The sequence below is a fragment of the Ursus maritimus genome, unplaced genomic scaffold, assembly GCF_017311325.1.
Source record: "Ursus maritimus isolate PB19 unplaced genomic scaffold, ASM1731132v1 scaffold_2, whole genome shotgun sequence".
NCBI classification, from domain to species: domain Eukaryota; kingdom Metazoa; phylum Chordata; class Mammalia; order Carnivora; family Ursidae; genus Ursus; species Ursus maritimus.
Window position 1 is genome coordinate 79,515,979 of NW_024424452.1, and position 15,884 is coordinate 79,531,862.

At 34.7% G+C, this 15,884-nt stretch overlaps 1 protein-coding gene across 6 annotated transcripts in view; it reads right to left on the minus strand.

Annotated features, from left to right (window-relative positions):
* Positions 1-15,884, minus strand: part of COP1 (COP1 E3 ubiquitin ligase) — a 238,821-nt gene that overhangs the window by 51,344 nt on the left and 171,593 nt on the right. For 5 of the 6 annotated variants that reach the window (XM_040636243.1, XM_040636242.1, XM_008696678.2 and 2 more), the window contains 2 exons: positions 3,084-3,201; positions 277-371 (listed from right to left, as the gene is read on the minus strand). In XM_040636243.1, coding sequence (XP_040492177.1) covers positions 277-371; positions 3,084-3,201 — 213 coding nt within the window. Of the gene's footprint in view, positions 1-276; positions 372-3,083; positions 3,202-15,884 lie in introns of those variants that run through there. The other variant, XR_005836379.1, reaches the window with a different exon arrangement.

Genomic DNA, 15,884 nt, shown 5'->3' on the forward strand with positions numbered 1-15,884 from the left:
TTTCTTTTACGTAATATCTACAGAATTTATGTTACGATGGAGAACAATTATAAAACATATTTAACAATCTTATACTATTTCATGCAGTCAGGGTCTGTGCTCAGTAATGGAGGGAAGGACTAATGCTTATTCCAGTACAATCCAAGAAGAATTCAATATGCTACTTTCTGGACACACAGATCATTTCCTGACTTGGTATATAGCCTGTGTGCGCTGAATGCAATTTCAGGGACAAATTCCTGTTAAAAAGTTCCAGGAAAAGATGGTTTTACTTACCACAAGCTATATAATCGCCATTGGAAGCGAGGCCTACAAAGTTTTTTTCATTGATGTGACCTACATTCCACAGCTTTAGCTGGCTGTCTGTTGAGCTGAGGTAAACACAAAAAATGAGAATGCAATTAAGATTTTATGGTCTGAAACTCATCCCTACTAATTAGAGGCAATCCAGTTTGGTGGTTTAGTATGCAGACTATGGAGCCAGATTTTCTGAGTTACAATGCCCAATATACCATTAATTTGCTTTTGACCTTGGGAAAGTTATATAACCTCTTCGGCCTCAATTTTGTTCATTAGTTATGTGAAATACAGTGATTCCTACATTATTGAATTAGATAAATTCTATAAGATGTGAAAACTAAATTAATTCATTTAAAATGGTTTCAATAGTCCCTGGGCATGTAGGAAGTGCTTACTAGTAAACATTACTCATCAATACTGTCACACCACCACCATCAAATAACAAAGAGTTCCATTGGGAGTTTTGTTTAATTTCAGGTATACACTCTATGCCACTTGATTCAATTTACTTTTCAACTACTCAACTGTATTCTTTTACTAAATTTAACCTATTTTGACAGCTTAGTTGTATCTACAGGGATGGAATATAATGAATGATTGGAATGGTCTATATAAAGTAATTTATTTACTGAAATAATATGCAAATGCAATTATTTATCAAAAATTAACTGAATATAAAGATTGTTGGTAATACTATCATATAGAGACAGTCTTAGAACTTGAATAAAACACCATGCTTTTTTCTTTTTGTTACAAATATCCAATCGTATCATATACATTAGGTTGTAAATTGTTTATCCTTTATTTGATAATTTGGTTTATAATTTTTCTGTAAAATAAACACATTTTGATATCATTGTTAATGACTACATGCTAAATCATCTTTTCTCTTACTGTAACATTCACAGAATATGGCACAATGCTGAATACTTTACATTCATTACTTCATTTAAAGAGTCACAACATAACTATTATTAGCTCTATTTTAGCAACTAGGCAACTGAAAATGAGAAAATTAAGGACATTTTCAAGGTACCACAGATAGTCAACAGCAGAGCCAAGACTGAAACTGACTTATTTCAGAGGCCAAACTCCAAGCTCTTTAAATACTTCTCTATAGCTTCTCATCATTTCTTCAATAGACATTTATGGTGCTTTAAATTTTTTTTCTCAACAATGTTGTATTGAATATTTCTTTAGGTGTGTATATATTTTTATTGGCCAAGAATTCAGAGGTTGTGGCAATATATGTATATTTTAATATTACGTTTGAACACTTCCAAATATACTTGTGGATAAATTTGTTCTAAAAACTTCTAAACCTCAAACATATTCAAGAAAAAAAATATGGTGATTTATAAAACTTAAGAAGGACAAGAGATTGGTGAAAATACAAACAACATATCCATATTAATACGGTTAACTAAAATTTCCCAATTTATAATATTAAGTATACATATATTTCAACTACTGGAAATCAAACTGTATAAATCTGAAGTTAAAGAAAAATATTTTTGCCATATAATCAACCATCCACATTTGAATCTGAATAAAATTTTAGTTATATACTGCCCATTATTATTCCTAAAGATGGGATACATTTTGACTGGTTAACACTAATTTAAGTTTATGAACTCATTACCTATGTTATCTTCCCTTGGAAAACTCAGTTCTCACTTTTTTCCTTGTTTGTAACTCAGCTCAAATTACCTTATTAAATCAATTCAAATTACCAATTTATTATCTAAATCAACCAGTATAGAGGTAGACATGGTGGGAGATACCAAGTATTAATGCCAAGGCACTGGCATTAGTGATCTCCTAAGATTAGAGATTAGAAACTAATGGGGGAAAAAAACTAAGTGAAGAGAAGAAAGCAATGTATCATTAAGCATGAAAAGAAATAATAGATAGGAAAAACAGAGAAATTAAGAATGGGTATTTGTTAGGGTAATATAAAATAAAGAGGGGGCACCTAGGTGGCTCGGAGCCCTGTGTCGGGCTCCCTGCTCAGCAGGGAGCCTGCTTCTCCCTCTCCCTCTGCTTGTGCTCTCTCTCTCAAATAAATAAATAAAATCTTCTAAAAATAAATAAAATAAAATAATGAGAACTATGAAATGGGTTAACAGAAAGAAGGTACTGCCTGTTAGAAGCACTCTATCAACAATATTTTGGCAACTGAGGTTTATTTATCTGGTTGACATCTTGTTAACCTTCAAACAAAATAAAAGACAACTAAAAGCTTCCATTATAATTCTCTAGTGCAGAAGGCTTCTCAAAGAATATTTGTCAAGTATAAGCAGCCATATTTACTTCTTTTCAAAACATATTTAAAACTTACTATGAAACCACAGGGAAATCAAGTAACAGAATCAACCAAATATTACCTAAAACCAAAAATAATACTACTGTACTGCAATGCAGATAAATAAACAATAACATATTGATTTTAATAGATAAAATACTTCTCATTCTATTCCACCAACTATGTTGTTTAACTCTTAAGGAGAAGCAGTGGCTGAAATCCAATCTAAAGTTCAAATGTTGAAGGGGGGTGCATTAAAAACTAACATCATAGGATTTTAGTTTAGTAAAAGTGAACAATACAAACCAAAATATACATTTATTTTAATTAGACAATTTATTTTAAAAATCTACTATTTATGAAAAAGTACACATATCACAGTGTTACTCTTTACAGATACCCACGGTGACATTACAAAACTGGTAAATGATGACAGAGCTCTCCGTATTAAGCTTCACCTCAGGAAAGTAATACTCACGCAGAGACAATTTCCTCACCACTCACAAACTTTGCATAAGAGACTGCTTTTCGGTGTCCTTTGAATACCATGATTGGCTGTTTAGTGTTACGAAGATCATAGTAGTGGACACAGTGATCTAAAACAAAGCAAAACAAAACAAAAAAAGAGAAAAATGTAGTAAATGAAGAAACAGAAAGCAAAGCTCATTTAAATGGTTTTGGCGTCTTTCATCAAAGGTTTCAGGGACAATATCAAACCTGTAACAGCAGAAAACTAAGTGCTATGATTTTCAAAAACAAGAAAACTATATTGGGTTTTCTGTTTTGAATGTAGAAAATGTGGTTGCATAAAAAGTACATACACACATGCCAATGTCAGTCTAAAAGGGTGTTCAACTGGTATTTCCAGGGATCCTGGCTCTAAAGCCAGAGTATTAAGCATTCAAAGTAACTGCAAACTTTAAAATGTATCCTTACATTTTAGATGACCTTATTAAAAAAAAAAGGTAATATAAACATTTTAGGCTTCTGGTTAAAGAGAATGCTATGTAATTTCCTGCATTTGCTCTTGAAAAATACTTTCTTGAGACACATTTAACATATAACAAAACCAACTCACTGTTAGGTGTACAATTCAATGATTTTTAGTAACTTTACCCAGTGGTGCAACCATCTCCATAAATCAGTTTTCGAACAGTTTACTCATCCCAGTAAGATCCCTCATGCCCATTTACCACTCACTGCCCTAGGCAATCACTACGTCTTTCTCTATAAATTTACCTTTTCTGGACATGGAGTCATACAATACATGGCTTCTATGTAGGGCTTCTTACACTTCACACAAAGTTTTTAAAGTCCATCCATGTTTTAACACATGTCAATAGTTCACTCCTTTTTATTGCTGAATAGTACCTATTGTATGGATATACCGCATTTTGTCAGACCACTCACCAGGTGAAGGATATTTATTCCCACTTTTTGGTTATGAAAATTAATGCTGCTATGAACAATCACATTCAAGTCTTTGTTTTTGTTTTTAAAGATTTTATTTATTTGACAGAGAGACACAGCAAGAGGGGGAACACAATCAGACGGAGTTGGAGAGGGAGAAGCAGGCCTCCTGCTGAGCAGGGAGCCCGATGCGGAGCCCGATGCAGGGTTCGAACCCAGAACCCTGGGATCATGACCTGAGCCGAAGGCTGATGCTTAATGACTGAGCCACCCGGGCACCCCAAGTCTTTGTAAGGACATGTATCTGAGTCTCAGGTAGATAACCAAGAAGTGTTAATTACTGCACCATGTGGTAACTTTGTGTTTTTAGGAAATTGACAAACTGCTGACTGTAACCTTTTACTTTCCCACCAGCAATACATGATGGTTCCAATTTATATGAGTTCTTTGAAAATTTTGGATACAATTTAAAAAAAAACAAAAAAAAAAGTTTACAAATATTTTCAACCATTCTGCTTGTCTTTATCATTTTCTTAACAGTATATTTTGAAGGACAGAGCTTTGGATTTTGATAAAGTCCAATTTACATTTTTTTCCTTAAACTCATAAAAAACTCTAATCCAAGGTCTTAAAGACTTTTCCTCTATTAATTTGTAGCTTTGTTTTAGTTCTTAATTTATGCCTATGATCAATTTTAAGTTATTTTTTCTGTATGGTATGAAGAAGAGGTCAAAGTTCATCTTCTTGCATGTGGATAGAGATGCATCCAGTTGTCCCACATGAACTGAAAACAAACTTTTTCTCTAATGAACTGCTTCAGCACCCTTACTGAAAATGAACTGACTTCTGGATTCATAATTCTGATCAAGTGATCTATATATGTCTACCTCCTGCTAGCCAACAATGTCTTGTATAACTGTAGCTTTTTTTAAAAAAGATTTCATTTACTTATTTTTAAAGGATTTATTTATTTTATTGAGAGGTGAGCGGACAGAGGGAGAGGGAGAGAGAATCTCAAGCAGATTCCCTGCCAAGCAAGAAGCCTGAAGTGGCGCTTGTGACCCAGAGATCATGACCTAAGCCGAAATCAAGAGTCAGATGCTTAACCAACTGAGGCACCCAGATGCGCCTAAATTTTGTTTGTAAGTTAATTTCTACACCCAACGTGGAACTTAAACTTACAACCCCAAGATCAAGACACGCATACTCTACTGACGGAGCCAGCCAGGCGCCCATAACTAATTGCAGCTTTAAAATTTTGAAATTCAGTAGAAAAATTCCTCCAACTGTGTTCTTTTATACAATTGTTTTGGCAATTCCTGTCCTTTAGCATTTCCACATAAATTTTTGGATCAGCTTATCATTTCCTGGGAAAAAGCGTGCTAGAATTTTTACACAGATTGAGTTGACTCTATAAATCAATTTCAGGAGAATTATCATTGTACAATATTAAGTCATCCAGTCTATGAACAAAATATCTCTGCATCTATTTATATCTTAATTTCCCTCAGCAAATTTTTATAATGTACAGTGTACAGGTCTTGCACTTTATTAAATTTATTCCTTAAGTATTTTATGCTTTTTGATGTTATTCTGAAAAGAACCTTATTTTTATTTTTTTTTTTAAGATTTTATTTATTTATTTGACAGAGGCAGCCAGCGAGAGAGGGAACACAAGCAGGGGGAGTGGGAGAGGAAGAAGCAGGCTCCTAGCAGAGAAGCCTGATGTGGGGCTCGATCCCAGAACGCTGGGATCACGCCCTGAGCCGAAGGCAGACGCTTAACGACTGCGTCACCCAGGCGCCCCCAGAACCTTATTTTTAGACTGTATATTGTTCATGTTTAGAAAGACTATGTTTTATGCTGATATTGTATTCTGTGGCCCAGCTGAACAATTATTAGTTCTAATTTTTTTTAAGATTCTTTAAAATTTTCTATATATGGGATGATGTCATCTGCAAATAAAAACAGTTCAATGTTTTCTTTCAAACAGGGTATCTTATGTTTCCTCTTCTTCCCTGGCAGTATTAGCTAGAATCTCCATTACTGGGTTGAACCAAAGAGGGGAAAGTGAACTACTTTGTCTTGTTCCTACTTGTAGGGGAGAAGCATTCAGTCTTTCACCAGTAACTATGATATTCCCTAGTAGTTTTTCATAGAAATATTCTGTCAAGTTGAGGAAGTTTACTGCTATTTGTTTGTTAAGAGTTTTAGTCATCAATGGGTATGAAATTTTGTCAAATGCCTTTTCTCTGTTTATTGGCACGATTGTGTGGTTTTAGTTCTTTATTCTATTAATATGGTATATTACATTGATTAATTTTTGGATGTTAAACAAATCTGGTTACTCCTGGGATAAATTTCACACTGCATAGTGATAATCTTTTAAATATACCATTGAATTTGCTTTGCTAATATTCTGTACAGGGAATTTGCATCTATATTATTGAAGAATACTGGTCTGTTTTTCTATTCATGTGATATCTTGGGCTTCAGGTTTTGAAAATTCTTCAGGGAAGAATTTGTGAATACTAGTATTATTTCTTATCATTTAATAAAATTTACCAGTAAAGCCATCTGGGTCTCTGACCTTCTCTGTAGGAATATTATTAGCTACTCAATTTCTTTCCCTTTCATAGGTCTATTCAAGTTTTATACTTCCTCTGAGTCAATTCTGTTTATACATCATGTTCTAAAATTTGTTCACTTCATCTACATTAAGTTGGCATACAGTTGTTCAGAGTAATCTTTTTAATATCTGAAGGTCAGCAGTAACCTCCCTTCTTTAATTCTTTTTTTTTTTTTAAGATTTTATTTATTTATTTACAGAGAGAGGGAACACGTGAGTGGGGGCAGAGAGGGGCGGGAAGGGGCACAGAGGGAGAGAGAGAATCTCAAGCATGCTGAGCACAGAGCCTAATGCAGGACTGGATCCCAAGACCTTGAGAGACCTAAGCCAAAATCAACAGGTGGACGCTTAACCAACTAAACCACTTAGGTGCCCCTCCTTCAATTTTAGTGATCTGTGTCTTCTTTTTTTCTTAGTCGACCTAAAGGTATCCCAATTGTGTTGCTCTTTCAAAGAACCAACTTTTCTTTTCTTTTTCTTTTTCTTTTTTTTTTAAAGAGAAAGAGTGCAAGTAGGGAGGAGGGGCAGAGGGAGAGAGAGAGAATCCTAAGCAGGCTCCACGTTCAGCATGGACCCCACATAGGACTTAATCTTATGACCTTGAGATCGTGACCTGATGCGAAATCAAGAGTTGGATGCTTAACCAACTGAGCCACCAAGGCACTGCTCAAAGAACCAACTTCAGTTTTACTGATTTTCTATATCATTTTTCTGTTCACAATTTAATTAATTTCCACCCTATTATTTCCTTCTTCTGCTTGTCTTTGGCTTTATTATTTTTTTCTGGATTTTTATGGTGAGAGTATAGATTATTATTAAGATCTTTCTCTTTTTTAATATAAACACTTGAAGGTAGACATTTCCTTTTTTTTTTTTTTTTTTTTTTAAGATTTTAAGTAATCTCTCAAAATGCAACGTGGGGCTCAAACTTAAAACCCCAAGATCAAGAGTCACATGCTCCACTGACTGAGCCAAGCGTCCCCAAATAGACATTTCTTCTACGCACTGCTTCGGCTGCTAGCACAGATTTTTTTAAAATTTTTTAAAGATTTTATTTATTTATTTGACAGAAAGAGCAAGCACTCACAAGCAGGCAGAGCAGCAGAGAAGCAGAGGGAAAAGCAGGCTCCCCACCAAGCAGAGAGCCGACATGGGGCTTGATCCCAGGACCCTGGGATCATGACCTGAGCCAAAGGTAGATGCTTCATGACTGAGCCACCCAGGTGCCCCTGCTAGCACAGATTTTAATATGATGGTTTTTATTTATATTCACTTCAAAATATTTTCTAATTTCCCTCATAACTTCTTCTTTGACCAAAGAGTTATTTAGAAATTTACAAATATTTGTGGAGTTCCCAAATTAACTATTGTTGTTAATTTCTAATTTAATTCCATTTAGTCAGAAAACATGATTTTTATTATTTCAATCTTTTAAAATTTAATAACACTTATTAGATGACCTAATATATGGTCTATTCTGGAGAATGTTCCATGTTCCCTTGAAAAGAATATATATTCTCTGTTCTTGAGTGGAGTGAGCTATATGTGTGTCCATTAGGTCAGGCTGATACTGTTATTCAAGTCTTCTACACACTTTCTGACTTTTGTCCAGCTGTTCCATTAAGGTTATTGACATTAGAGTACTTAAGTCTCCAACTGCTTTTGTTGAATTGTCTCTTCCCCCTTCAATTCCATAAATTGTAGTTTAATGTATATCAAAATAGTTTAAGTGTACATATATTTATAATTGTTACATCTTGCTGCTGAATTGACCCTTTTATCATTATAAAAGGGTTTGCTTTGTTTCTAGCACCAATTTTTACTTATAGTCTAGTTTGATTTAAATATAGCCATCCCAGCTTTTTGTTTACTGTCTGCATGATATATCTTTTTCCATCTTTTTACTTTCAATCTATTTGTGTCTTATGAATCCAAGGTGTATCTTATAAACAGTACGTAGTTGGCTCTTGTTTTTTTCACCCATTCTGCCATCTCTGCATCTTGGAGTATTTAGTCCACTTGTATTTAACATAATTATTTATATGACAGGATTTATACCTACAACTATGCTATTTGTTTCTCTTACATCTTTTCGCTTCTATATACCTCCCTTAGCCTTTTTTGTGATAAATAGAAATTCCCCAGGATAACACTTTTGTTCCTTTGTTGCTGTTTTTTATTATACTTTTTAGAAGCTATTTTTACACTGGTTTTCTGGGGATTATAATTAGCAAGTGAATTTTAAAAAATTTAGTTCAGATCATCACTAAGCTAATTTTATTTTATTTTTTAAAAGATATTATTTATTTATTTATTTATTTATTTATTTATTTATTTATTTGACAGAGAGAGAGAGAGGCAGAGAAAGAGAGAACACAAGCAGGGGGAGTGGGAGAGGGAGAAGCAGGCTTCCTGCCGAGCAGGGAGCCCGATGCAGTGTTCCATCCCAGAACACTGGGATCATGACCTGAGCTGAATGCAGACGCTTAACGACTGAGCCACCCAGGCGCCCCAGATCATCACTAAGCTAATTTTAATATTATGTGGAAATTTTGCTCCAATATAACTCTTCTCCTCTCCTCCCACACCATCCTTTGTGCTATTATGGACATACATATTATATCATTTTAGGGTAAAAGCACATGAACACAATTTTATAATTCTTGTTTTACACAATTTTCTTTTTTTTTTTTTTTTTTTTTTTTTTTTTTTTGTTATTGTTAAAGAGAGGGAGAGCGAAAATGTTAAACAGATTCCCCATCCAGTGGGGAACCCATCAGAGGGCTTGATCTGAGGACCCTGAGACGATGACCTGAGCCAAAATCAAGAGTTAGACACTCAACCAACTTAGTCACCCAGGGGCCCCTAAGCTATCTTTTAAATCAGTTAGAACTGTTACCAAAAAATACAACTATCTTTTATTATACCAATATAATTATCTTTACCCAGTGTGTTTTGTTACTCTATATGGATTTACATTACTATCTCATATCCTTTCATTTCAGCCTGAAGGACTGCCATATGTAGTATTTCTTGTGTGAACTTACTCAGTTTATCTTAGAATGTCATAAATTTTTCATTTTTTTCATGGGTAGTTTTGCTGGATACAAAACTCTTTCTTGATAATCTTCCTTTCAGAATTTAGAATATATCTCACTGCCTTCTAACTTCCATGGTTTCTGATGAGAAGTTGCTAATCTTATGGGGATTGCTTTAATGTGCTAATTTGCTTTTTTCTTGCTGTTTTCCAAGATTATCTCCCTGCCTTTGGCTTTCATAGGTTGAATTTGATGTGTCTATGTGCCCATCTCTTTGAGTTTATCCCACTTTGAGCTCATTGAGCCTCTTGGGTATGTAAACTGATGTTTTTCATACAATTTGGGAAGATTTTGGCCACTTTTCCCCTAAATATTTTTCCATTCCTTTCTCTATTCCCTTATTTTCTGAGAGTCTATTTATGGTGGCATGCTTAATGGTATCTCACAGGTTTCCAAGGCTCTATTCATTTTTCTCCATTCTTAGACTGGGTAATCACTATTGACCTATCTTCTAGTTCACTGATTCTTTTGCCAGGTCAAATTTGCTCATGAGCCCCTCTAGTGAATTTTACATTTCAGTTATTACACTTTTCAACTACCAAATTTCTATTTGTTTTTTCTTCTATTTTTTTTAACACTATTTGGTGAGACATATTTTCATATTTCTCTTTCATTCCTTAATTGTATTTTAATTCAATTAATATACTTACAATAGATGTTTTAAGGTCTCTATCTAGTAAGCCTGACATCTGTGATAGTTTCTACTAATTTTTCCTGCTTCTTTGCATATCCCATAGTTTTTGGTTTGTGGGGATTTTTTGATAAAAAGTAGACACTTCAGATAATATAATGTGGTAACTCTGGAATCAGATCCTACCTCCCTCTCCTGGGACTTTTGTGACTTGGCTTTTTGTTTTGGCTTTGTTGCCACATATTTGTCTGAAGACTTTTCCAGAAGTGAATCTGTAGTCTCCAAACCCACGCTATATGGAACCACTTGAGTCTCAACTGGTTTTCCTTCTTAAAATTTTTTGGTTTTTTTGTTTTTGTTTTTGTTTTACTTAGATGAGTAAAGGTTGCTCCTGGGTCAGCATCACTTAGTAGCCACAAAATTTTCTCAAATGTTTTAAGCCAGTATGTCTTCTACCCTTTGCCCAGGGTACCTATGTGCGTGTTAGGGCATCCTTTCAAAGCTCAGGCAACTTCTAAATCTCCATTGGCCTTCACTGCTTACTTACACAGAGTCAATGAGAAGTAAGCAACTAGAGCCCTTTCTATTTTTTCCTGGATAAGCACATTGGCCTGAACATGCAGAAAGCATTCTACATCCTAGGAACATGTAAGAGTTTTTTCAAAGCACCTGTGGCTGTTTTGTTGCCCAGGTCTTCCTTTTAAAGTTTTTGACTGGACTCCTGTTTGTCCCATCTGGTATCACAGCCTTAGACAATTGTGACACTACATCTGACTGTTCTCAACAAGACCATGGGTACAGGTTTTTCCCATGGAGACTGTGAGTCAGATCAAACAGAAATAACATCTTGTGCATGTGGCTTTTTCCAGTAAGCTGTAAGTAAAGTGAAACAGTGACAATGATCTAGAAATGGGGCATTTTAAGAAGTTCCCACAAGTTTGGTTTGTTTTTTTTTCCTAGTGGTGGCTACAAGACTATTGGTTTTCAAGGCTTATATGCCACAAGTTAGCTCAGTTTTTATAAATTCACCTGTATTTTTGTTGCTTATATGGAAGAGTATTCCCACATTTTTTCCCTTTATTATTGCAATTGCATTAAGTGATCACCTCAAATGACAGCAATCAGCTTCTATTATGGAGATATAAATGTACAGCTGCAATTTGGCATGTGCTAAAGTAAAAATGGGAAAAAATCCTGCTTCAAGTGCCATGCTCATGTTAAACTTATCAGTTGTAAAGTTTAAACTTCTCTTTTCCCTTAATAATTCAAAATTGAAAAACATTTTTGTAAAATAAGTCTTTAATTTCTTGTTATTTTATAAAAGCTGAAAATAATTTGATATAATAAAAACAGCACAGTACAATAATACACTAACTTATTCAAAGGCTAATAAAAAACAAAGAAGTAATATATAAAAAATGTAGGGATATAAGTAAAGGTTAAATTATCTACTGTGTACTATAAAGACTTTACAGTAGGTGGGATGAAAAAGGTAGTGTAGAGACTACGTAAAAAATGGGAAATGTTTCTATAGACATGGCAATCTCGAAAGAAACCACACTACAGTACTCAGAACCAGCTTACTATGTGCAGTGGCGATTTTTTTTTCAGCAAAACATATATTACCCGTCATATTACTGTTATTATGTCATCATGCTGCTACTTTCTTTCTTTTTGGTTTTTATTTTTACTGTATTTAATTAGAATTTGATTTGACTACCAGTTGCTTAAGAACTAGGAACATTCGAAAGTAGTCTATAATTTTACATTTACCCATATAACTTAGTAACTTTGTGATAATAATAGTTTAGGTCAGGGAAGAGGAGTCCTCAGTAATGTGCTTTCCATTATAAAGGGAAATACTGAAGTGTTATCATAATTTTTAAAAATATCCTTAAAAATTTGAGGATTTAGTATATGATCACATTTTCTATTTCTTTTCTTTCCCCAACTTATTTTGAAAAGTTTCAGGGGCGCATGGGTGGCTCAGTCGTTAAGCGCCTGCCTTCGGCCCAGGGCGTGATCCCAGTGTTCTGGGATCGAGCCCTGCATCAGGCTCCTCGCTGGGAGCCTGCTTCTTCCTCTCTCACTCCCCCTGCTTGTGTTCCCTCTCTCACTGGCTGTCTCTCTGTCAAATAAATAAAATCTTTAAAAAAAGAAAGAAAGAAAGAAAAATTTCAAACCTACAGAAAAGCTGAAAGAATAATAGAACAAGTTTGTACTTTTCAATCTAGACTAACCAAATAGAACTACTGTTACCATATCTGCTTTAGCCATCCTTCTACAAATAAACAAATGAACACTTTTTTTTCTCCAAGAACCACCTGTAAGTTTCAAACATCAGGATATTTTACCCATAAAAACATTAGCACCTACTTTCTAAAAACAAGAAAACTCTCCACAATACCATTGTCATACTCAAGAAATTAATATTGACATAAGAATATAATTTAACAGGCATTCCATATTCAAATATCCTAGTTGTTTAAAAAATCCTGAATAGCTATTTATTTATTTAATTTTGCTCAAGGGTCACTCACTATAGTTTCTATGTTTCTTCATTGTTTTATATATAACACTTAACGCTGTTATTATTAAAGCATCTCAAGTAGTTTTGTAGAATGTTTCAAATGTCTGAATTTGAATGTTTTCTCATTATTATGTTCATGTTAACTGTTTTTGACAAGAATACTATAAAGATTATGTTTCTTCCTACTGCATCACCTCAAGAGGCATAAAATGTCTGTTCCACTGGTGATGCCAAATTTGATTTCTCAGTTAAATGCCCCCATGGCCTTGTCAATGTACAGAAAATTAGTTTCTCTTTTATTTTAACCAAATTATGCTATATACACAACCATTAAGAGGAATACCAATAGAGAATCATTTCCAGTATAATTAATAATTTTCCTATAGGGATACCACTAAGTGTTTCCCCATTAATAAGGTAATCATTGTAGATATACTAAAGTGAGATGATGAAAATAATGTTTGGAATAGATGCAGAAATATATTACTGAACTTAATATTTAATAAAGAGTTCATTACCTTTCCGAAAGTAACAGTAAGACAACTAACTGAGACGTTAAAGTTCTTAAATGCAATTTATGACACAGCCATTCTTGACTGTGTTCCAAAAAGCAAGTGTACAAAGGAAACAGGTTCAATCCATATATACAATGGCCAGTGAGAGATCAAACTGAATTTCAGAACCCCTGAATTCTATTTTCAGGCTTCCCAGATGCCTATGAGTTCTCAGTGTCCTAGCTTTTGGGTATCATCATGATGGGGCTGAGGTGAGAAAGTAAGCTGGAAAAATCCTTACAAAAGTTTTCCTTAGGCAGGGCAAATAACTTCTGAGTATTTAAAAATACACAGGTACAGAGGCTCCTGGCTGGGTCAGTCAGTAGAGCATCTGACTCTTGATTTCAGGGTTATGAGATCCAGCTCCATGTTGGAGGTAGAGTTTACTTAATTAAAAATAAATAAATAAATAAATAATAAAAAAAATAAATACACAGGTCCACTAGTTACTGATATCATTTCTGATCTTAAAAACAATAATTATACGACTTTTTACTATCTTTAAGCCTTTGGTGATAGTCTAATGCAGCACACCTTAGAGATCTGAAAGACAGTTAATTTTTGGAAACAAAAAGATCAAGCAAGTGTAAGTTATATAACACAAATGCATATGGAACATTTTGGAAGCATTTCTTTTTAACACCTGCTCTGAATCTGGTTGTCAGATTTTTGTTCATCACTTGAGAAATAATCAGAAATTGTCATTGCTTATTTTTTACCAAATACAATAACCTCTGGGTTCCAATCCAATAAAACCTTAGAGAGATATACTAACTTTAGCCCACTATTATGTCACCTTTATTTTATAGTCACCCCTCTAATCCTTACCAATTCACAAAAGATCCACAAGCAATTGTGAGCTATAGTGTCTCAAAAGTAGCAATTACCTATCTGTATATCAGAGTAAGCCACAAGCATCAAATTATCAGTAGTTAAAAACAAACAAAAATGACTCCCAAGTCCACAAATAAAGCACTTGGAAATTGACACTTTATCCTAATAACAAATAAAAGGTGAATAGATTAAAAAATCGACAATTCTTTCAGGATTTACAAGAGAGATGACGGCCCAGGTCTAACTGCTACCCTAAAGGTCAAAGAGACAGGTGAATGAATAAGCCATGATTCATGAGGGGAAACTGCCATCAAAAAAAGTGTCTGGATATAAAAATTTGAACTGTAACTGATGAACTGCTGGAGGCTCAGTGTGAACAAGTCTGAGAGTTAAAAACTCCAGGGGGAGCCAGTCATAGGAGTCCTCCATAATCTTGTCAGATTTATTTCCAAGAGCTTGATCAAGTTCTCAAAGGTGGAGAACAGAGTATTTTTAGAGTAGTGAAAATACTCTGTATGATGCTATAATGATGAATACATGTCATTATACATTTGTCCAAATCCATAGAACGTAAAACAGCAAGAATGAAGCTTAAGTAAGCCATGGACCTTGAGTGATTATGATGTATCAGTGTAGATTCAATAATTAAATGTGCCACTCTGGAAAGGAATGTTGATAATGAAGGTATATATGCACGTGGGAGTAGGAGGTATATGGGAAATCTCTGCATCTTCCTCTTAATTTGCTGTGAACCTAAAACTGCTATAAAAAAATATTCCGTTATGTATATTTTCCCAAAACTTCTTTTAAGAAGTTTCAGCTAGGATGCCTGGGTGGCTCAGTTGGTTAAGCATCTGCCTTTGGCTCAGGTCATGACCCCAGGGTCCTGGAATCAAGTCCCACATTGGGCTCCCTGCTCCGTGGGGAGTCTGCTTCTCCCTCTACCCCTACCACTCCCCCTGCTTGTGTTCTCTCTCTCATTCGTGCTCTCTGACAAATAAACAAAATCTTTTCAAAAATAAAAAAAACAAGGGGCGCCTGGGTGGCACAGCGGTTAAGCGTCTGCCTTCGGCTCAGGGCGTGATCCCATCTTTCCGGGATCGAGCCCCACATCAGGCTCCTCCGCTATGAGCCTGCTTCTTCCTCTCCCACTCCCCCTGCTTGTGTTCCCTCTCTCGCTGGCTGTCTCTGTCTCTGTCGAATAAATAAATAAAATCTTAAAAAAAAAAAAAATAAGAAGTCCCAGTTTAAAAAATGTAGCACAAACATTGATAAGTAGTCCTCCTTTGCCTAACTTATTTGGGAACACCAGGATACCAAATCAATTAAAGTAGAGCTGCTCCAGTTACAGCCCAAGTAGGAACAAGAGCTCTTTTTACTAAGCCTCTGTTCTCCCTACCTACCCAGCCTTCCTGTAATTACACCTGCCAAATCTTGAAGAATCTCAAGAAATATCATTTGAAATGAATTAATTATATTGATCAATATGAAAAAATGTTTCATTTGGTTTTTCATATTTTTTTTTACAGAGAGAGTATATTAATGAATTTTTAATGCCAAATTCCAAAGCTCACAGGCAAATAAGAACTTTTA